Source organism: Bufo bufo, chromosome 10 (genome assembly GCF_905171765.1).
Source record: "Bufo bufo chromosome 10, aBufBuf1.1, whole genome shotgun sequence".
Classification (NCBI taxonomy): domain Eukaryota; kingdom Metazoa; phylum Chordata; class Amphibia; order Anura; family Bufonidae; genus Bufo; species Bufo bufo.
In genome coordinates, this window is record NC_053398.1 from 81,150,882 (window position 1) to 81,173,022 (window position 22,141).

At 43.3% G+C, this 22,141-nt stretch overlaps 1 protein-coding gene across 2 annotated transcripts in view; it reads right to left on the minus strand.

The window, feature by feature from the left end:
• Positions 1–22,141, minus strand: part of LOC120980783 (USP6 N-terminal-like protein) — a 188,414-nt gene that overhangs the window by 11,693 nt on the left and 154,580 nt on the right. For both annotated transcript variants that reach the window (XM_040410063.1, XM_040410062.1), the window contains 4 exons: positions 14,508–14,602; positions 12,786–12,851; positions 8,322–8,421; positions 7,152–7,304 (listed from right to left, as the gene is read on the minus strand). In XM_040410063.1, coding sequence (XP_040265997.1) covers positions 7,152–7,304; positions 8,322–8,421; positions 12,786–12,851; positions 14,508–14,602 — 414 coding nt within the window. The remainder of the gene's footprint in view (positions 1–7,151; positions 7,305–8,321; positions 8,422–12,785; positions 12,852–14,507; positions 14,603–22,141) is intronic.

Here is a 22,141-nt window from a genome sequence, read left to right on the forward strand (position 1 = left end):
CTGATTTTACAAACTTTGTTAACCCTTTAGGTGTTCCACAAGAATTAATGGAAAATAGAGATAAAATTTCAAAATTTCACTTTTTTGGCAGATTTTCCATTTTAATAATTTTTTTCCAGTTACAAAGCAAGGGTTAACAGCCTAACCAAACAATATTTATGGCCCTGATTCTGTAGTTTACAGAAACACCCCATATGTGGTCGTAAACTACTGTACGAGCACACGGCAGGGCGCAGAAGGAAAGGAATGCCATACGGTTTTTGGAAGGCAGATTTTGCTGGACTAGTTTTTTTGACACCATGTCCCATTTGAAGCCCCCCTGATGCACCCCTAGAGTAGAAACTCCATAAAAGTGACCCCATCTAAGAAACTACACCCCTCAAGGTATTCAAAACGGATTTTACAAATGTCGTTAATAGGGATGAGCGAACCCGAACTGTATAGTTCGGGTTCGTACCGAATTTTGGGGTGTTCGTGACACGGACCAGAACATTTACGTAAAAGTCCGGGTTCGGTGTTCGGCGCTTTCTTGGCAATTTTTGAAAGGCTGCAAAGCAGCCAATCAACAAGCGTCATACTACTTGCCCCAAGAGGCCATCACAGCCATGCCTACTATTGGCATGGCTGTGATTGGCCAGTGCAGCATGTGACCCAGCCTCTATTTAAACTGGAGTCACGTAGCGCCGCACGTCACTCTGCTCTGATCAGTGTAGGGATAGGATGCAGCTGCTGCTGTTAGGGAGAGATTAGGCAGTGATTTACTGTTCAAAAACACTTACTGAAGTGATCGATCTACAGCTGTGTATCATTCAACTTCTGCTAGTTAATTGCTCACTGTTTTTAGGCTGCCCAGAGCGTTTTTCTGTCACTTTTTTCTGGGGTGATCGGCGGCCATTTTGCGTCTTGTGGTGCGCCAGCACAAGTTGCCACCAAGTCCATTTAACCATCAATAGTGTGTTTTTTTTTTTGCTATATCCTACATCAGGGGCTTGGCTGTGCTTGCTATTTTATTGAGGGGTGAAATACAATTGCCAAAATAGCAGTACCCTAAATCTGGTGTTTCAGCTGTGGCTAGCCAATTGTAATACTGTCTGCTGTCTGGCAAAGGATATATTTTTTTCTGGGTTGAAATACAATTCCCAAATTAGCAATTCCCTAAATCAGTGGATTCTGCTGTAGCAGGCCAAGTTTAAATCTATCCATAAAAGGGTATATTACATTGAAGGTGCTGATAGGGTCATCCTCAATAACTTCACACGCTACCGTGCATTTCCAAGTCTAATTCTGTCCGTAAAAGGGATACCTTTCATCCAGGGCCTAAATACTAGGCCTACAAATTATATTCAGCTAAATCTGTGGTTACTGCTGTGCCTGTATTAGTGTAATACGGTACCTAAATAGATAGCCAGATAGTGTTAGGTGCCTGTAAAAAAAGGCCTGAATTTGAATTCAATACATTGGGCCAAATAATTTTTTTCTTATTGTGGTGAACGGTAACAATGAGGAAAACGCACAACCACTTATGTTTCCTGATGAGGACATGGGAATACCACCTCAGCACGTCTCTGATGATGACGAAACACAGGTGCGAACTGCTGCGTCTTTCTGCAGTGTGCAGACTGAACAGGAGGTCAGGGAGGAAGACTGGGTGGTAGATGATGCAGGGGACGATGAGGTCATAGACCCCACATGGAATGAAGGTCGTGCCACTGACTTTCAGAGTTCAGAGGAAGAGGCAGTGGTGAGACCGAGCCAACAGCGTAGCAAAAGAGGGAGCAGGGGGCAAAAGCAGAACACCCGCCGCCAAGAGAGTTCGCCTGCTACTGGCCACCGCCACCTGGGACCGAGCACCCCAAAGGCAGCTTCAAGGAGTTCCCTGGCGTGGCAGTTCTTCAAACAATGTGCTGACAACAAGACCTGAGTGGTTTGCACGCTGTGCCATCAGAGCCTGAAGCGAGGCATTAACGTTCTGAACCTTAGCACAACCTGCATGACCAGGCATCTGCATGCAAAGCATGAACTGCAGTGGAGTAAACACCTTAAAAACAAGGAACTTACTCAGGCTCCCCCTGCTACCTCTTCTGCTGCTGCCGCCTCTGCCTCTTCCTCCGCCTCTGGAGGAACGTTGGCACCTGCCGCTCAGCAAACAGAGTACGTACCACCAACACCACCACCTACGTCACCAAGCATCTCCACCATGTCACACGGCAGCGTTCAGCTCCCCATCTCACAAACATTTGAGAGAAAGCGTAAATTCCCACCTAGCCACCCTCGATCCCTGGACCTGAATGCCAGCATTTGTAAACTACTGTCCTATGAAATGCTGTCATTCAGGCTGGTGGACACAGACAGCTTCAAACAGCTCGTCGCTTGCTGTCCCACAGTATGTTGTTCCCAGCCGCCACTACTTCTCCAAGAGAGCCGTGCCTTCCCTGCACAACCAAGTGTCCGATAAAATCAAGTGTGCACTGCGCAACGCCATCTGTGGCAAGATCCACCTAACCACAGATACGTGGACCAGTAAGCACGGCCAGGGACGCTATATCTCCCTAACTGCACACTGGGTAAATGTAGTGGCGGCTGGGGCCCAGGCGGAGAGCTCATTGGCGCACGTCCTTCTGCCGCCAAGGATCGCAGGGCAACATTCTTTGCCTCCTGTATCCTCCTCCTCTTCTTCCACCTGCTCATCCAGTCAGCCACACACCTTCACCACCAACTTCAGCACAGCCCGGGGTAAACGTCAGCAGGCCATTCTGAAACTCATATGTTTGGGGGACAGGCCCCACACCGCGCAGGAGTTGTGGCGGGGTATTGAACAACAGACCGACGAGTGGTTGCTGCCGGTGAGCCTCAAGCCCGGCCTGGTGGTGTGCGATAATGGGCGAAATCTCGTCGCAGCTCTGGGACTAGCCGGTTTGATGCACATCCCTTGCCTGGCGCATGTGCTGAATTTGGTGGTGCAGAAGTTCATTCACAACTACCCCGACATGTCAGAGCTGCTGCATAAAATGCGGGCCGTCTGTGCGCGCTTCCGGCGTTCACATCCTGCCACTGCTCGCCTGTCTGCGCTACAGCGTAACTTCGGCCTTCCTGCTCACCGCCTCATATGCGACGTGCCCACCAGGTGGAACTCCACCTTGCACATGCTGGACAGACTCTGCCTGTCTCTTAGAAGTGACTCAGAGGGAGGTTTTTTGCAACAGCAGAGGCCAGGTACAAATGTGGCCAGACAGGGCCCACTACTGGAGGACGAGGAGGATGAAGCATGTTCACAGCGGGGTGCCACCCAACGCAGCTTGAGCCCATCACTGGTGCGTGGCTGGGGGGAAACGCAGGACGATGACGATACGCCTCCCACAGAGGACAGCTTGTCCTTACCTCTGGGCAGGCTGGCACACATGAGCGACTACATGCTGCAGTGCCTGCGCAACGACAGAAGAGTTGCCCACATTTTAACGTGTGCGGACTACTGGGTTGCCACCCTGCTGGATCCCCGGCACAAAGACAATGTGCCCACCTTACTTCCTGCACTGGAGCATGATAGGAAGATGCGCGAGTACAAGCGCACGTTGTTAGACACGCTACTGAGAGCATTCCCAAATGTCACAGGGGAACAAGTGGAAGCCCAAGGCGAAGGCAGAGGAGGAGCAAGAGGTCGCCAACGCAGCTGTGTCACGGCCAGCTCCTCTGAGGGCAGGGTTAGCATGGCAGAGATGTGGAAAAGTTTTGTCACCACGCCACAGCTAACTGGACCACCACCTGATACGGAACGTGTTAGCAGGAGGCAACATTTCACTAACATGGTGGAACAGTACGTGTGCACACCCCTCCACGTATTTACTGATGGTTCGGCCCCATTCAACTTCTGGGTCTCCAAATTGTCCACGTGGCCAGAGCTAGCCTTTTATGCCTTGGAGGTGCTGGCCTGCCCGGCAGCCAGCGTTTTGTCTGAACGTGTATTCAGCACGGCAGGGGGCGTCATTACAAACGCAGCAAATGTGGACAAGCTGATGTTCATAAAAATGAACCAGGCATGGATCCCACAGGACCTGTCCATCCCTTGTGCAGATTTTTAATTTTACCATTATATTGCGGGGCAACCCAAAGTTGAATGAACCTCTCCTCTGTCTGGGTGCCGGGGCCTAAAAATATCTGACAATGGCCTGTTCCAGTGGTGGGTGACATGAAGCCTGATTCTCTGCTATGACATGAAGCCTGATTCTCTGCTATGGGACCTCTCTCCTCTGTCTGGGTGCCGGGGACTAAAAATATCTGACAGTGGCCTGTTCCAGTGGTGGGTGACATGAAGCCTGATTCTCTGCTATGGGACCTCTCTCCTCTGTCTGGGTGCCGGGGACTAAAAATATCTGACAGTGGCCTGTTCCAGTGGTGGGTGACATGAAGCCTGATTCTCTGCTATGACATGAAGCCCGAATCTCTGCTATGGGACCTCTCTCCTCTGTCTGGGTGCCGGGGCCTAAAAATATCTGACAATGGCCTGTTCCAGTGGTGGGTGACATGAAGCCTGATTCTCTGCTATGACATGAAGCCTGATTCTCTGCTATGGAACCTCTCTCCTCTGTCTGGGTGCCGGGGCCTAAATATCTCACAGAGGCCTGTTCCAGTGGTGGGTGACATGAAGCCTGATTCTCTGCTATGGGACCTCTCTCCAATTGATATTGGTTAAATTTTTTATTTTTTTTAAATTCATTTCCCTATCCACATTTGTTTGCAGGGGATTTACCTACATTTTGCTGCCTTTTGCAGCCCTCTAGCCCTTTCCTGGGCTATTTTACAGCCTTTTTAGTGCCGAAAAGCTTGGGTCCCTATTGACTTCAATGGGGTTCGGGTCGAGTTCGGTTCCCGAAACCGAACATTTTCGGGAAGTTCGGCCAAACTTCTCGAACCCGAACATCCAGGTGTTCGCTTAACTCTAGTCGTTAACCCTTTAGGTGTTCCACAAGAATTAATGGAAAATCTTTTTTGGCAGATTTTCCATTTTAATAATTTTCCAGTTACAAAGCAAGGGTTAACAGCCAAACCAAACTACATTTTTATGGTCCTGATTCTGTAGTTTACAGAAACACCCCATATGTGGTCGTATACAGCTGTACGGGCACACGACAGGGCGCAGAAGGAAAGTAAATGCCATACGGTTTTTGGAAGGTAGATTTTGCTGGACTGTTTTTTTCGACACCATGTCCCATTTGAAGCCCCCCTGATGCACCCCTAGAGTAGAAACTCCAAAAAAGTGGCCCCATTTTAGAAACTATGGGATAAGGTAGCAGTATTGTTGGTACTAGTTTAGGGTACATATGATTTTTGGTTGCTCTATATTACACTTTTTGTGAGGCAAGATAACAAGAAATAGCTGTTTTGGCACCGTTTTTTACTTTTTGTTATTTACAACATTCATCTGACAGGTTAGATCATGTGATATTTTTATAGACCAGGTTGTCACGGATGCGGCGATACCTAATATGTATACTTTTTTTTAATTTATGTAAGTTTTACACAATGATTTCATTTTTGAAGCAAAAAAAAACATGCTTTAGTGTTTCCATAGTCTGAGAGCCATAGTTTTTTTCAGTTTTTAGGCGATTACCTTGGGTAGGGTATGATTTTTGCGGGATGAGATGACGGTTTTATTGGCACTATTTTGGGGTGCATATGACTTTTTGATCGCTTGCTATTACACTTTTTGTGCATGCGCAATAGTTACTGTGATGTCGTACAAGGAATGGGCATCGCAGTGCGCATGCGCCAGCCGACTGACTGACTGCGCAGGCGCGGGATCTCGTTGGAATAACAAGTTAGTAGAAAGGCGGTCAAAGGGAAAGAAGGGGCGGGGGGACGCAATGAAAAGGCTGAGCAAGCAGGGCACCTACGAGTGTAACGCCGCCCCTGGGCACTTGCGAGCCCTCATTTGCATAAGTTATAAAGATCGTTTTTGATGGTTCTATAAGTCCAGGATTGATGCCAGAGGTAACGATTTTATTAAATGTAAGCATGCTAGGGAGCTATGGGAAGGGTTACAAAAGTGAAATGCTGATGACAGACTCCCTTTAAAGTACAGATGGGTGTTACCATTTGGGAAGGGGGGGGGGGAGTCCCTGCACAGTTTGATACTAGCAGCACTGATTGGACAGAGTCAAACACACTAGCTACTGGTAACACCCAGCAGTACCTTCACTGCAGACTGTTGGCAATTGATTTATAGAGAAATGGCACAACAGAGTCATAAGAACAGATGCTCCAGAATTGTTATTTCATGGCGAATGCAAGTAGTTACTAAAATGGACATGTCCGGAGAGGTGACAGGTAGTCTTTTATTGGGTTATCCAAAGCTGTTAACTCCCTCTCTCACAATGCCCGGGCCCCTCATACACAGAAAACTTACCTGGTCTTCGACACCTTTGTCCTTCCGGATCACTCCACAGCCATCGCTGCATCTCCCCCTGTGCAGATCATAACATCTTGCGACAGGGGGTGCAGCCAATAGCAGGCCGCAACTGTGACCTGCCCCATTGTGTCACGTGTGATGCAAGGGGAGCGGGTCAGCGGCACAGCCTGCTATTGGATCTGTACTACGGGGAGATGCAACGATCAGGGACTAGGTAAGTATTCTCTGTATGAAAGGCCTGACATTGTGGGGGAGTGGGTTACAGTATTGGATAACACCTTGAAAGGGGTTGTGTCATCTCAGACAATGGGGGCATATTGCTAGGATAAGTGAAAAAAAAAAAAGAGGCAATGCTGCAGTGGTGAGCAGTCACGATGTCCTCACTGATAGCGCATTCTGCCTTGCTTGGCATTCCACTTGGCAGAGCATGCACTGACTTCATATGCCGGGCGGCAAGTCAGTAAAAACACAAAAAAGTATTTATAGGGACTACAGCAACAAGGCTTTGTTTTAATAGCCCGAACTCTGGGGATAGGCTTCTCTTAAGGCCAGTTGGCTAACACTGGCATATGGCCTGAAAATGGAAGCAGCTAGGTTGCTAATGGTACTTGATGGAAATCTGGCAGAGTGAGGGTTATTACATAAACAACAAGTCAATAATTGTTAACTAGAATCACAGACATGACACAATACTGAAAAAAAACAATAAAAATAAACTGCAAAAAGCAACAGTGCAAGATCATTTTACCTGGTGGTGGCAGCTCTAGTTTCATCTTTCTCAATTCAGCCATAGATGTCTGCAGCTGTTCAACCACAATATCATCATCATAGCTCAAAGACTGCGCTATTTTTTCTTGCAGGAACTCCCGAAGGTCCTCCATGGACATCTTGAGAAGTCGCTCTGTCCACAATAAAAGGAAATAAGTAAAGGAAGCATATTGTCACTGAAGCACAATGCAATAAAATGAGAAAAGGCTATCGGCACTACAGCGGTAAATATGAAAATAATGTAAAAAAAGAACCTGGTGAAGACATTGTGGAAGGTTCACTAAGCCTGTAGATAGTGTAAACCTGACAGGCTGTCCAGACATGCAACAGAATTACTACAGTGCTTCATGCCAGAAGAAAAATCTGACGCAAGGCTAGACGCCTCAGTCTAAGGCCTCATGCACACGACCGTTGTTTTGGTCCGCATCCGAGCCGCAGTATTTGCGGCTCGGATGCAGACCCATTCACTTCACTGGGGCCGCAAAAGATGCGGATAGCACTCAGTGTGCTGTCCGCATCCGTTGCTCCGTTCCGTGGTCCGCCAAAAAAATATAACCTGTCCTATTCTTGTCCGTTTTGCGGACAAGAATAGGAAGTTCAATTAATGGCTGTCCGCGCCGTTCCGCAAATTGCAGAATGCCCACGGACGGCATCCGTGTTTTGCGGATCCGCAATACACACAACAGTCGTGTGCATGAGGTCTAAGGCTATACCAACTATTAGCTGGCTTACGATGGGACAAAATTTTAAACTAGACCCGTGGCATACGTTTGGCATAAAACATTGCTTCCTAGGTCACAACCCTTCCCCGTTAAGCCAAATCCTTTGCAGGTACAGTAAGTTACAACCCTTTTCCAGACAAGGCAAAGAAACTTTCTCTAAACCTAGAGGATCCAAATTTCACCACGTTCTTCTTCACTTTACACCAAAATCTATGGTAAATGCACTGCCATTAGTAAATGTGGGCAATTATAGTGTATTAGAGATTTTTACACATTTAGTTTTTTTTTTATATCTTACAAAAGGAATAACTAGGGGTACCTGTAAATTTACAAATTTCCTTTAAACTCTAACAAAACAACCAGTTCACAATGTAGTGCAGAACCCTCTAGAAGTTTCATCTGGCCTATAAATACAAATCATGTCCTACTTTTGTGCAGTTTCAGTATAGTGTATGCCATGGCAGGAAGCACTCGCTCGCCCTCCAAAATATAGATGTCCCACAGTCTCAGGGTCAGTGTAAAAGGTGTCTGAAAAAAAAATGTTATCTGTGACTCTTTTGAAGAAAAAAAAATTATATTCAAGGAGGCATAAACAATGTGTTTCATGATTATATAATAGGTAGTTATATCACTCTTGTGACATTGCTTCTATTACTTAAAAAAAAAAAAAAAGAAAAGGAACAAAAATAAAAAATGGTATACATATGAGCAGAAACCATTAACATTATAAAGGATAAGTACATGCTCTAATGGGGGGTAGGGGCTGTTTACAAACTACATCCATGTTCCATACAAGCACCTCAATTTCTAGTCGTATAGGTTGTGCGAGAGCTCCGCATTGTTTATGTCTATACATGGAATTATGCTGATATGTTGACATTATTTTTAAGTGTATTTTAATGAGTAATAAATTCATGTACGCAAAAATACTGTGAGACAGCCTAAATTATTCTAAATTTGCTTTTTTATCAGTTGGTAACTGATAGGCTGGGCTCCAGTAGTCTGCTGGTAGAGCTTTTCTTAATATATATTATCAATTTCTAAAGGAGTTTTCTCACTTTTTTATTTTGATGACCTATCCTCTGAATCTATCCTCTGGATGACCTAAGCTATCCTCTGGACCCTGACTGATCAGCTGTTTGAGAAAGCCGCAGTCCTAAGCTACAGCTGGTCAGCAGGGGTCAAAACTCACCAAGGGTAATTTGGGGTAAGATTTGATCAAACTGGACTTCACATTTGATTCGGCCCAAATCAAAAGTGACCTGAAAAGTTATGTCTGATGTCTCCTGTATGAGGACTGTATCCAACCCCTTTCAAGCTCTTTAATGCCAAGATCTCATTAGTAATGTCAAAGTGACAGCAACTTGTATGGCTATGTGTAAACGGATGGTAACTGGTGGTAACAGTCTGTTTAAATATACACGGCACTGATGGATTTTTATACGATATTTAAAATTAAATAGCTGTCCAAAAATTATCCCTGTTTGTATATAAATACCGACAGGCATCTGCCACCAGAGTTATTTTAGAAGAAGTAATGGTTTTTTAACAATTGGTCCAAATATGAACCCTTTTTGGGGAGTGGGAACAGGTTTGGTGTTATTTTAAAGGAAAATAATATATTGGATTTATATATACACTGCTCAAAAAAGTAAAGGGAACACTTAAACAACACAATGTAACTCCAAGTCAATCACACTTCTGTGAAATCAAACTGTGCACTTAGAAAGCAACACTGAGTAACAATCAATTTCACATGCTGTTGTGCAAATGGGATAGACAACAGGTGGAAATTATAGGCAATTAGCAAGACACCCCCAATAAAGGAGTGGTTCTGCAGGTGGTAACCACAGACCACTTCTCAGTTCCTATGCTTCCTGGCTGATGTTTTGGTCACTTTTGAATGCTGGCAGTGCTTTCACTCTAGTGGTAGCATGAGGCGGAGTCTACAACCCACACAAGTGGCTCAGGTAGTGCAGCTTATCCAGGATGGCACATCAATGCGAGCTGTGGCAAGAAGGTTTGCTGTGTCTGTCAGTGTAGTGTCCAGAGCATGGAGGCGCTACCAGGAGGAAGGCCAGTACATCAGGAGACATGGAGGAGGCCGTAGGAGGGCAACAACCCAGCAGCAGGACCGCTGCCTCCGCCTTTGTGCAAGGAGGAACAGGAGGAGCACTGCCAGAGCCCTGCAAAATGACCTCCAGCAGGCCAAAAATGTGCATGTGTCTGCTCAAACGGTCAGAAACAGACTCCATGAGGGTGATATGAGGGCCCGACGTCCACAGGTGGGGGTTGTGCTTACAGCCCAACACCGTGCAGGATGTTTGGCATTTGCCAGAGAACACCAAGATTGGCAAATTCGCCACTGGCGCCCTGTGCTCTTCACAGATGAAAGCAGGTTCACACTGAGCACATGTGACAGACGTGACAGAGTCTGGAGACGCTGTGGAGAACGTTCTGCTGCCTGCAATATCCTCCAGCATGACCGGTTTGGCATTAGGTCAGTAATGGTGTGGGGTGGCATTTCTTTGGAGGGCCGCACAGCCCTCCATGTGCTCGCCAGAGGTAGCCTGACTGCCATTAGGTACCGAGATGAGATCCTCAGACCCCTTGTGAGACCATATGCTGGTGCGGTTGGCCCTGGGTTCCTCCTAATGCAAGACAATGCTAGACCTCATGTGGCTGGAGTGTGTCAGCAGTTCCTGCAAGATGAAGGCATTGATGCTATGGACTGGCCCGCCCGTTTCCCAGACCTGAATCCAATTGAGCACATCTGGGACATCATGTCTCGCTCTGTCCACCAACGTCACGTTGCACCACAGACTGTCCTGGAGTTGGCAGATGCTTTAGTCCAGGTCTGAGAGGAGATCCCTCAGGAGATCGTCCGCCACCTCATCAGGAGCATGCACAGGCGTTGTAGGGAGGTCATACAGGCACGTGGAGGCCACACACACTACTGAGCCTCATTTTGACTTGTTTTAAGGACATTACATCAAAGTTGGATCAGCCTGTAGTGTGTTTTTCCACTTTAATTTTGAGGGTGACTCCAAATCCAGACCTCCATGGGTTGAAAAATTTGATTTCCATTTTTTTATTTTTGTGTGATTTTGTTGTCAGCACATTCAACTATGTAAAGAACAAAGTATTTCAGAAGAATATTTAATTAACTCAGATCTAGGATGTGTTATTTTTGTGTTCCCTTTATTTTTTTGAGCAGTGTATATATATTGTATACATATTAGGTATTGCCATGTCCGTAACGACTTGCTCGATAAAAATATCCCATGAGGCAATGCTTTTTGTGAAAAGCAAACCCAGAACAGGTGTGTGTTTTATATAGGGCAGGGCAGCTGTAACCAACACCTCCAATCTCATCACATTGATTGGACTTCAGTTGGCTGACACCTCCCTCCAATTAGCTCTTGGAGATGTCATTAGTCTAGGGAATCACATACTTTTTCCACCTGCACTGTGAATGTTTACATGGTGTGTTCAATAAAAACATGGTAACATTTAATTATTTGTGTGTTATTAGTTTAAGCAGACTGTGATTGGCTATTGTTGTGACTTAGATGAAGATCAGATCACATTTTATGACCAATTTGTGCAGAAATCCATATCATTCCAAAGGGTTCACATACTTTTTCTTGCAACTGTATATTCGATATAGTGCTATATATTAGTTTTTTCGAATATTCATAATATTCTAAAACAAGAATATATAGCAATATAACGAATATTAGAAAAAAAAAAACGAATCTAGAACAATTTAGCTAATATAATACTATAATCTTTTTTTTTTAAATAGTTGGAATTTTTTTCCAATCTGGACTTCAGATGAGAAAAAAATTACAACTATTAGACAAAGAAGATTATAGCACTATATTAGCTAAATTGCTCTATATTTGTTTTTTGAATATTCGCTATATATTCTTGTTTTTGAATATTCCTCCCCGACAAGCGTCCCCATCACCATTTGATTCTCATTACGAAAATTCTCATTCCGAAAATTCGCAATCAGCACTACTCCTAACGAAGATTCGAATTTGGGAATATTCTACGAAATATTCGAGAAATATCGCGAATTCGAATATGACACCTGCTGCTCATCACTACTCATCACTAGTACTGTCCCAGAGAATGAAAGTGGCAGTTTTACCGCATAGAGAACGCCATAAAAACAAAACCCATAAAACTGAACTGTGGAGTGATGGTGTTTTTTTTAGCCCCATTTGGAATATTTTTTCCCAGCTTCCCATTACATTATATGCAATTGTAAATGGTGCCATTAAAAATTACAACTTGTGCCTGGAACGGAAAAAAAATGAAAAAAAAGGCCCCAAAAGGCTATATGAATGATAAGATGAAAAAGGTTATGGCTCCAGCTAAGCTGGGAGAAACAAAGAAAAAGGGTAAATATTGTTGAAGAGTAGCAGAATAACCAGGCTTCGCACAGGTCTATTTCGTTTGTTTGTATTTATAGTTAAAATATATCCACAGTGATCCCACAATGGTGACATCCACAGTGCCCCATAACAGTGGTGCAATAACAGTGACCCATAACAGTAATGAGAACAGTGACATCCAATAGTAGGCCAAAACAGTGACTTCCACAGTGTCCCATTAACAGTAAAGAAAAATGGCTGGGTTGTTATGGAAACCTGGTCTATAACAGTGTTTACGTATGTCATTGAGGCACAGACTAGACTAAAGTACAATAGCATAGCTTAGTGTCAAAAATGGGTAATCCATGTATCGAAGCAAACCGGGTATTAAAGTATTGAAAAAGTATCAATGTTTCGATACCCGATACAACCCTAGTCGATACAACCCTAATTTCATAAGACAGGATCATTAAATGTAAAAGTAGAGAGTAGGTTTATAGTCTTTACCCGATCTAAGAAGCATTGCAGAAACCACTTTGTTGTATAAATTCCAGTGGACATGTCTTCTTTGTCCTATAAAATACAACCACAAGGTTTTAGGATGTTAAAAACCAAAAACAAAATTTATGAGGAGCCATTCATTCATGCTTAGTGTTGCTAAACCCGGATATACCCCCATTTTCACCCAGGCAGTCCCCCTGACTTGAGAATCGGAGCAGTTCATGCTCCAATGCTCTCCTTTGCCCTGTGCTAAATCGCGCAGGGCAAAGGCATTTTCCGGAGTTCTATGAAGGAGGGCTGAAGCCTCTTCTTCCCGCTGCTCAGGGAGCCCGGTGACGTCACCGGCATTGATGGGCAGACTTAAGCGCTGCCCTAGCCTGTAAAACAGCTAGGGCAGCACTAAAGCCCGCCCATCAGAGCTGGTGACGTCACCGAACACACTGCTGGGCTAAAGCCTCAGGCCAGTAGTATGTTATTGTAAATAAAAGAGCCCTTGCCCTGGATTCTGTTATCTCCCACTCTTCTTTTCAAACACTTTCATAACTCCATTATAAAAAAAAAATAACCTTTTCATGACCCATCCTGTGCAGCTAACTACAGAGCTGTTTCTAATCTCCCCTTTATCTCTAAACTCCTGGAGCATCTGGTCTACTGTCACCTCCTTCGTGATTTCTGGTCTAACTATCTCCTTGATATATTATAATCTGGTTTTCGCGTCCTCCATTCTACAGAAAGTGCCCTCAGCAAAATGACAAATGAGCTAAAAACAACAGTGACTACACTTTACTAATTCTCCTTGATCTCTCTGCAGCATTTGACACTGTAGACCACCATCTCTCCTCAAAACAAACAAAACTCATAAAACTAGAGAGGATTTGCATTTTTTTTTCCAAGTTCCTACTACACCGTATGAAATTTTTATATGATGCCATTACAAAGTACAACCTGTTCTGACAAAAAAACAAAAAAACAAAAAACAAAACTCATACAGTTGTGAATGGAAAAACAAAAATGTATGGCCCTGGGAAGACAGTGAATAACAAATAAAACAAACAAAACAAATTTAGTCAGGAAGAGATTGAAAATAACTGCTCAGCTAAAGATATGCATTTGCTGTATCTAACATACACACTCTAGATCATTTACCTTCACTCTAATGGTTTCTGTAAAGGCATATTTTCTCGGCATGGCTGCTAACCAGAAATGGCACATCCTTGTTTTATGTAAGAGCAGTGCTGTGAGCCAGTTCGATATCTCTGCTCCCCTCCTCTCTCATGCTGCTTCAACCACTGAGAAGCTGCACCCGCACCCCTTCCTCCCCACTGTCCTCTATTTACTGTTTTAGACTACAATACAAACCTCCAATCAGTGAAGAGATCATTCACTAGGTATTATTACTATACCGCACTGGCTTAACTGGGTGAGAGGCCCAAGTCGGGATTCAGCCCGAAACAGCTGTCTGCAGATGAGGTGCTGGCTTATTTAATAAGTTATGTTTCAAGGCATATTTAAAGGGTCAAACATTGACTTATAGGATAGCTGCCTTACATCTGTGGCATTAGAGGAAGAGCTGGTTAAGGGATCATTTGCATCCCTTTTTATACCGCATCAAGAAAACGCATTTCTCATCATTCTGACAGTTTTATTTACGCAGAACCTTTTTAACTGAAGAAAAATAAACAAAAATCCCAAAATCATTACATAAGAACCATATCACAAATATGTTACCATATGCTTTTTTAGCTTGGGGAAAAGCTTGCTGAGAATTTGTTCATGATGACTTTGAAATCTTTTAAGTTTGGGGAAGCCAGGGATGAAAAACCCTTCCAAGAAAAGAAGACACAGATGTTAGTCATATGACAAAATGATTCACAAATCTGTGCACAATATGATTTTATTATTTATTTTATTTGCTTATATAGTGCCAAAACATTTTGCAGAGCTTTACAATCATTGTCGTCACTTAAAGTCCCCAGTGGAGCTCACAAACTAAATTATCTATCATTATCTCTTGGGAGTTGTGGAGGAAACCCATGTAAACACAGGGAGAACATACAAACTCAGGTTGATGGTTCATTTTCATAGGGGTAACAAGAGAAAAAGCACCCCATATTTTATCGTACCCATGTGGTCATAAACTGCTGCTTGGGCACACTGAAGAGTTCAAAAGAGAAAGAGCACCATGTACATTTGAGTCCTGGCTTGGTGATTTATACAACACTGGCGGACAACTGCAGATGCTCAGAGGTGAAATAACTACCAAGAATTGACCCCATTATAGAAACCGCACAGTGAACAGAATTTACCAAGGGGTGTAGAGAGCATTTTAACCCCATCGATGTTTTGCAAAAATGGTTTTAGAATCACTTCATAGGTTCATTTACTCACTTCACGAGGGGGGCGGTTTACCAGGATAAGCATAATACACCTGTAAACCAAACACCCCCCCCCCCCCAGCCTGGATCGCTTCTAGAGTTTTAACGGATGAAGGCAGTCAATCACACGGGTGTTTCTCTTCAAAGGTCTTTATTGCAATACATGTAAAAATCCGGCTCAACGCGTTTCGGGACAGGCACGTCCCTTCATCAGTAAATGAACTTACGATACTACAGTATTTTATTATATGTACTCGTATCCTTTTAAACAGATTTTACCTATTTGATACAACCAATTCACCCTACTACACCACACTATGTCATGTATGACACTGCAGAATACGTTCTCTTAGGCACTTGAGACTGAATGTAGTGTTCCTATCTGTGTGTATAATCTTTTATATATTTTTTATCCTATATATTATAATTATTATTATTTTTTTTTATATATATCCACACGTCTTCTTTTATTATACTCTTTTACAAATGTTATGTTGATGTAAGATCCACTATATACCTAAGTAGCTTGACACTGACCTACCACTATTGGCGCTAAAAAGGGTTTCTCCAAGAACAGGCGAGACTGGGATGGTACTATTACCCACCAGTCCCCCTAGTGCCACACTCCCATATCCTCATGGTGACAACTGAATGAGTATTTGAAATTGCAAGACTTGTAAAATTCTGGTATGGCCACCGCATTAGATGATCAAACACTGATGACATGCCAATGTAGCAGCCATACCAGAGGATGCTTTGGTCAAAAGGGTTCTGAATGGATAAGTCAAATTATGTTCCCACCATGCTAAATAGATGTTTGCAAGCGATGGTGAAAACTTGGCACCACCAATGCCCCAAATTAGCTGAATATAGAAGCGTTTTCAAACAAAATAATTATAGGACAGTAAATAGTGTAATACAATAAAAATAATAATTTTTAAGACATGGCGATAATTGGAGAAAATAAATTATATGAAAGGAGTCAACGCAAAGTCATGAGGAGTGGAGGCATATCAGGATTCTATGTCACACATTAGCCAACAGTATGTATCTTCCCATAAGGCCTCATGCACACAACCGTTGTTTTTTGCGTCTGCAAATTGTGTGTCTGCCAAAAAAAATGGATGTGGCATCCGTTTTTTTTTGGAGGATCCGTTTTTTTCCACAGATCCCTTGTAATAAATGCCTATCCTTGTCCGCAAATGTGAAAAAAGTAGGACATGCACTATTTTTTTTGCTGAAGGGAAACACGGACAACGGGCGCAGAACACAAACGGATGAACTATCAGCATTTTTTTGCTGACCCATTGAAATAAATAGGTCCCCATCCTATCCGCAAAAAAAACAAAAACGGAACGGAGGCAGAGAAAAACAACTGTCGTGTGCATGTAGCCTTATACTGTGCTAAGGCTACTTTCACACTTGCGTTGTTCTTTTCCGGCATAGAGTTCCGTCACAGGGGCTCTATACCGGAAAATAACTGATCAGGTATGTCCCCATGCATTCTGAATGGAGAGTAATCCGTTCAGTTTGCATCAGGATGTCTTCAGTTCAGTCGTTTTGACTGATCAGGCAAAAGAGAAAACCGTAGCATGCTACAGTTTTATCTCCGGCTAAAAAAAACTGAAGACTTGCCTGAATGCCGGATCAGGCATTTTTTCCCATAGGAATGTATTAGTGTATTCAGAATACCGGAATGCCGGATCCGTCCTTCCGGTATGCGCATGCGCAGACTGAAAAAAAGGTGAAAAAATGACACCGGAAAGACGGATCCGGCATTTCAATGCATTTTTTCGACTGATCAGGCATTTTTTAAGACTGATCAGGATCCTGATCAGTCTTACTAATGCCATCAGTTAGCATACATTTTGCCTGATCCGGCAGGCAGTTCCGGCGACGGAACTGCTTGCCGGATCTCTCTGCCGCAAGTGTGAAAGTAGCCTAAGGCCTCTTTCACACGGGCGAGTATTCCGCGCGGATGCGATGCGGGAGGTGAACGCATTGCATCCGCACGGAATCCTAACCCATTCATTTCTATGGGGCTGTTCACATGAGCGGTGATTTTCACGCATCACTTATGCGTTGCGTGAAAATCGCAGCATGTTCTATATTCTGCGTTTTTCACGCAACGCAGGCCCCATAGAAGTGAATGGGGTTGCGTGAAAATCGCAAGCATCCGCAAGCAAGTGCGGATGCGGTGCGATTTTCACGCAAGGTTGCTAGGAGACGATCGGAATGGAGACCCGATCATTATTATTTTCCCTTATAACATGGTTATAAGGGAAAATAATAGCATTCTGAATACAGAATGCAAAGTAAAATAGCACTGGAGGGGTTAAAAAAAAATAAAAAATTTTTTAACTCACCTTAATCCACTTGCTCGCGTAGCCCGGCATCTCCTTGTGTCTCCTTTGTTGAAGGACCTGTGGTGAGCATTAACTATAGTTCAAGGACCTGGGATGACGTAACTCCGATCATCACATGGTACGTCACATGATCTTTTACCATGGTGAATCACCATGGTAAAAGATCATGTGATGACCGGAGTGACGTCATCACAGGTCCTTCAACAAAGGGGACACAAGGAGATGCCGGGCTACGCGAGCAAGTGGATTAAGGTGAGTTAAATTATTATTATTTTTTTTTTAACCCCTCCAGTGCTATTTTACTATGCATTCCTTATTCAGAATGCTATTATTTTCCCTTATAACCATGTTATAAGGGAAAATAATACAATCCACAGAACACCGATCCTAAGTCCGAACTTCTGTGAAGAAGTTCGGGTTTGGGTACCAAACACGCACGATTTTTCTCACGCGAGTGCAAAACGCATTACAATGTTTTGCACTCGTGCGGAAAAATCGCAGGTGTTCCCGCAACGCACCCGCACATTTTTCCGCAACGCCCGTGTGAAAGGGGCCTAAGACTTCCAAGACATGCTTGGAGATCTGCTGGACAACGACTAATTGCTTGGGAAGGAAATCCAGCCACTGACAGGTTTTCATTAAAGAGCCAATCCCCTCTACAACTGGCCTCATGGGCAGAGGGAATCAGCACTTAGGAATTTTGCAGAGGGAATAAAATATAGGAACTAATAGATTTTGTATCAGGATATAATCATACTCTTTTTGCATAATGCTCCCTCTACAAAACCATCATTTAACACTTTGTTAATTCTACATTAACCCCTTAAAGAATGGGCTAATTTTTGCTTTTGCATTTTCGTTTTTGCCTTCTCCCAATTCAAGATCAATACCTTTTTAACTTTTTTTTTTTTTTTTTTTAGGGACAAGTTATATTTTTTAGTGACAAGGTACTGTAGAACGGAACAAAACAGCGGCACTCACCCGTGTGTAATCAATTCAGCAACTTTATTATTCCGATGCTACATCAGGCAGGGGGCGGACAATTCAAAATACACGCATTGATCAGCGGCGGCCGTTTCGCACCAAATGCCCTTCTTCTGGCTGTGCGTCAATGCGTGTCTACACATCACTCCTCTTAAATACTGGCGCAGGCAGCTGTCATGAAAATTGACAGATCAAGCCGCGTCCGCATCCAGGGGGTGACTGGGACAGGGATACATACAGACACAATATAAAAAGAATGTACGTGCAATAACCAAGGACCATACGCAGAATAAGCAACAGAAAGCTTGACATATTAAGATGTTCCAAAAATGGACTTAGGTCGTTCCTATCATTAAGTCCCAATTCCCCTAGGGCTTGTGTTCGCAATATCCAATTAGCCTCTCTCTGCAGGAGGAGACGGCAGATACGGTTTCCAGGCCAGAAAAAGAGACACAACTCGTATCACTATCATGGGCACTTCTGATGTGTTCTATAAACCTTGGACAACCTTTCCCTGTCTTGATAGAATTAAAATGTTCCCTTACTCGTTCGAACAGGCATCTAATAGTTTTACCGATGTAGAGATGTCCACATGTGCACAATAATAGGTATACTAAATAAGTACTGCGACAGTTAATAAAGGTATTGACAGTATGCCGGATACCAGCAAATTCAATACTCTTTTTCTGTGAATTATTAGTGCACAGTGAACAATTTCCACACCTGTAATTGCCTTTTGGCAAGTTACTTTTTAGCCAATTCTTGCTCTTCTCTTTCTGTAGCCTGCTCCTAACAAGTTTATCCTTGATAGTGTGACTCCTTCTGAAGGAGATGAGGGGTCTCTGTCCTGTTAACTTATTGAGAGTTGCGTCCCTCCTCAAAACGTCCCAATTTTTAAATATGACAGACCGGATGCGATCCGCCATTGGACTGTATTTGAAGGAGAACGCAAATCTAGCACCCTTGATTTGGTCTATACCCCTGTCTTTCTTCTTGTTACCACTATTCAAAAGGCATTCCTGTGAGAAATTCTCCTCCACTCTTTTCATGTCTCTGCTTAGTGCTTCTTCAGGGTAACCCCTTTTTACTAAGCGTTGTCTGAGATCATCAGCCTGTCTATGATAACCACTATTTCTGCTGTTGATGCGTCTCAGTCTAATAAACTGCCCGTATGGTACGGCCTTTTTGACACTCCGTGGATGGAAGCTGTCATGGTGGAGCAAGGAGTTGGTCGCCGTGGGCTTACGAAAGCCCTCCGTGACCAACTCGTCGCCTTCCACCAGGACAGCCACATCCAGGAACTCCAACCTATTTCCTCCAAAATTCATGATGAAGCCCATGTCATTTTTATTCACATAATCAACAAATTCTTTGCACTCTTTTTCTGTACCCTCCCAGACTACAAAAACGTCATCTACAAAACGTAGGTAAACTTTCAATTTAGAAAGAAAAGGGTTAGTGACAGAATAAATATACCTGTCTTCCAGTCTGGCGAGGTACATATTAGCAAAAGTGCAGGAGACGGGGGTTCCCATTGCCGTGCCCAGCTTCTGTCTGAACCAATCGTCACCAAATTGGAAAACATTGTTCATTAAAATGAACCTCAGCGCCTCCCCAACAAACTCACAATATATAGGGCCCTTACCCACGTTCGCCACGATTATATTTTTTAGTGGTGAGTTTGGACTATTTTAGGTTTACCTGTTGCGCACCGGGTCCATATTAGATTCATAACTGTTGATTTATGTCCTTATTTGCGGAGTGTAACGAAACCCGTTTGAGCAGGTTTTTGAGCTCCGTTTTACCAAATTTCTGTTTTTACTATATATTTTTTAACAGAACCATTTAATTTCCAATGCTATATTTGAAAAAGGGAAAACATTGAGAGTTGAAATTGAAATTCTGTCAAGTTTTTTTGTGTTTTTACGGCATTAATTGTGCACTCTTATTCTGTGGTTCAATAAGGTTGCAGCAATACCACATTTATACAGTTATGTTCACTACTGTAAAGAAATGAAAACGTTTGAAAAAATAATTTTTACATCGCTATAAGTTTCTATATTTTTATCTACAGAACGGTGTGAGCGTTTGTTTTTGGCAGGATGAGCTGCAGCTTTTATTAGTACTATTCTGAGATTTTCCATTTTAGCATTTTAGTTTTTCACTCCCCACCTTCCCATAATCCTAACTTTTTTATTTTTCAATTCATATAGCCTTATGAGGGATTATTTTTTGCGGGACAAGTTGTACTTTCTAATGGCACCATTTACGGTTGCATACTATGTAACGGGAAGCGGATTTTATTTTTCCAAATGGGGTAGAATAGGGAAAAAATTCTGACAAATGGTTTTTATAAAAAAAAATTACACCGTACACTATGTGGTAAAATATACCTGTTATCTTCATTCTTCAGGTCAGTACGGTTACAACGATACCACACTTGTATAATTTTTCTTGCGTTTTAATAATTTAAAAAAAATAATAAAACTTTGATAAAAAAAATATATACCATATTCTTACCCCTATAACTTTCTTGTAGTTATGTGTACGGGCTGTGTGAGGGCTCCTTTTTTGCAGGACGATCTGTACTTTTCAGTGATACCAATATGAAGTGTGTGCGACTTTTTGATCACTTTTTATAAAAAAAAATGATTGGGGAGTTTAAGTGACAAAAAATGGCCAATTGGATGTTTTTATTTTGTTTCCCGTTATACCATTTGCCATAAATATTGTTATAGTTTGATTGTATGGGCATTTTCGCACGTGGCGATGCCCATGATGTTTATTTTTTTTATTGGTTAAGTATTTTTAGTTTAATTTTAAGGAAAGGGGGGTGATTTGAACTTTTATATTTGTAAAAACCTTTTTTTCACTTTTTTTTTTAAGTCCCCTTAGGTGACAATAACTGCCAATCATTAGATTGCCCATTGTATTAATTGATGGCTATATAGCCATCATTGAACACTTCATTTGCAATATAACAATACAGTGCTGTATTCGATCTCAACCGGAGAACGCTGTTACCGGAGCAGAAGAGCGCGGCTTCCGCTTCCGGACTGCTCTGATGCCGTGGTCACATTTGACCACGGCATCTGAAAGGAAAAATATATACGATCAGCATTATGGCTGATTGCATACATGTGCCGTGGGTCTCCGCTATTTAAATTTGCAGAAACCCGGCGGCTATGGCTCCTGCTGCATGTGCGAGCAGGCGCCATGTTTAAAGACCAGACTTCCGCTGTACATGTACGGTTGAGGTCCTGAAGGGGTTAAAAGGCAGCTTACTATGACAGGCCTGGGAGCCTTCACCAGGCCCCAGCTTGCCATAGAAACAGATCAGAGCCCCACAATTTTGCTGTAGGAGCTCCAATCAAAGAACAGACAAAGCCTATGCCCTCTGTCTAAGGCCAGCGTCGCTACTGACTGCTGCATCTGAGGGGTTAAATGACCAGTATCAGAGTTAGGCCGAGTTCACACGAACGTGTGTGACCCGTGCCTGTGCAGCGGCCCACAAATAGCGGGCCGTAATGCACGATCGCCGGCCGTAGGTCAGCCGCATCGGATCGCGGACCCTCATCACTTTAATGGGTCCGCGATCCGGCCGTTCCGCTAAAAGATAGGACTTGGTTTGTAGAAC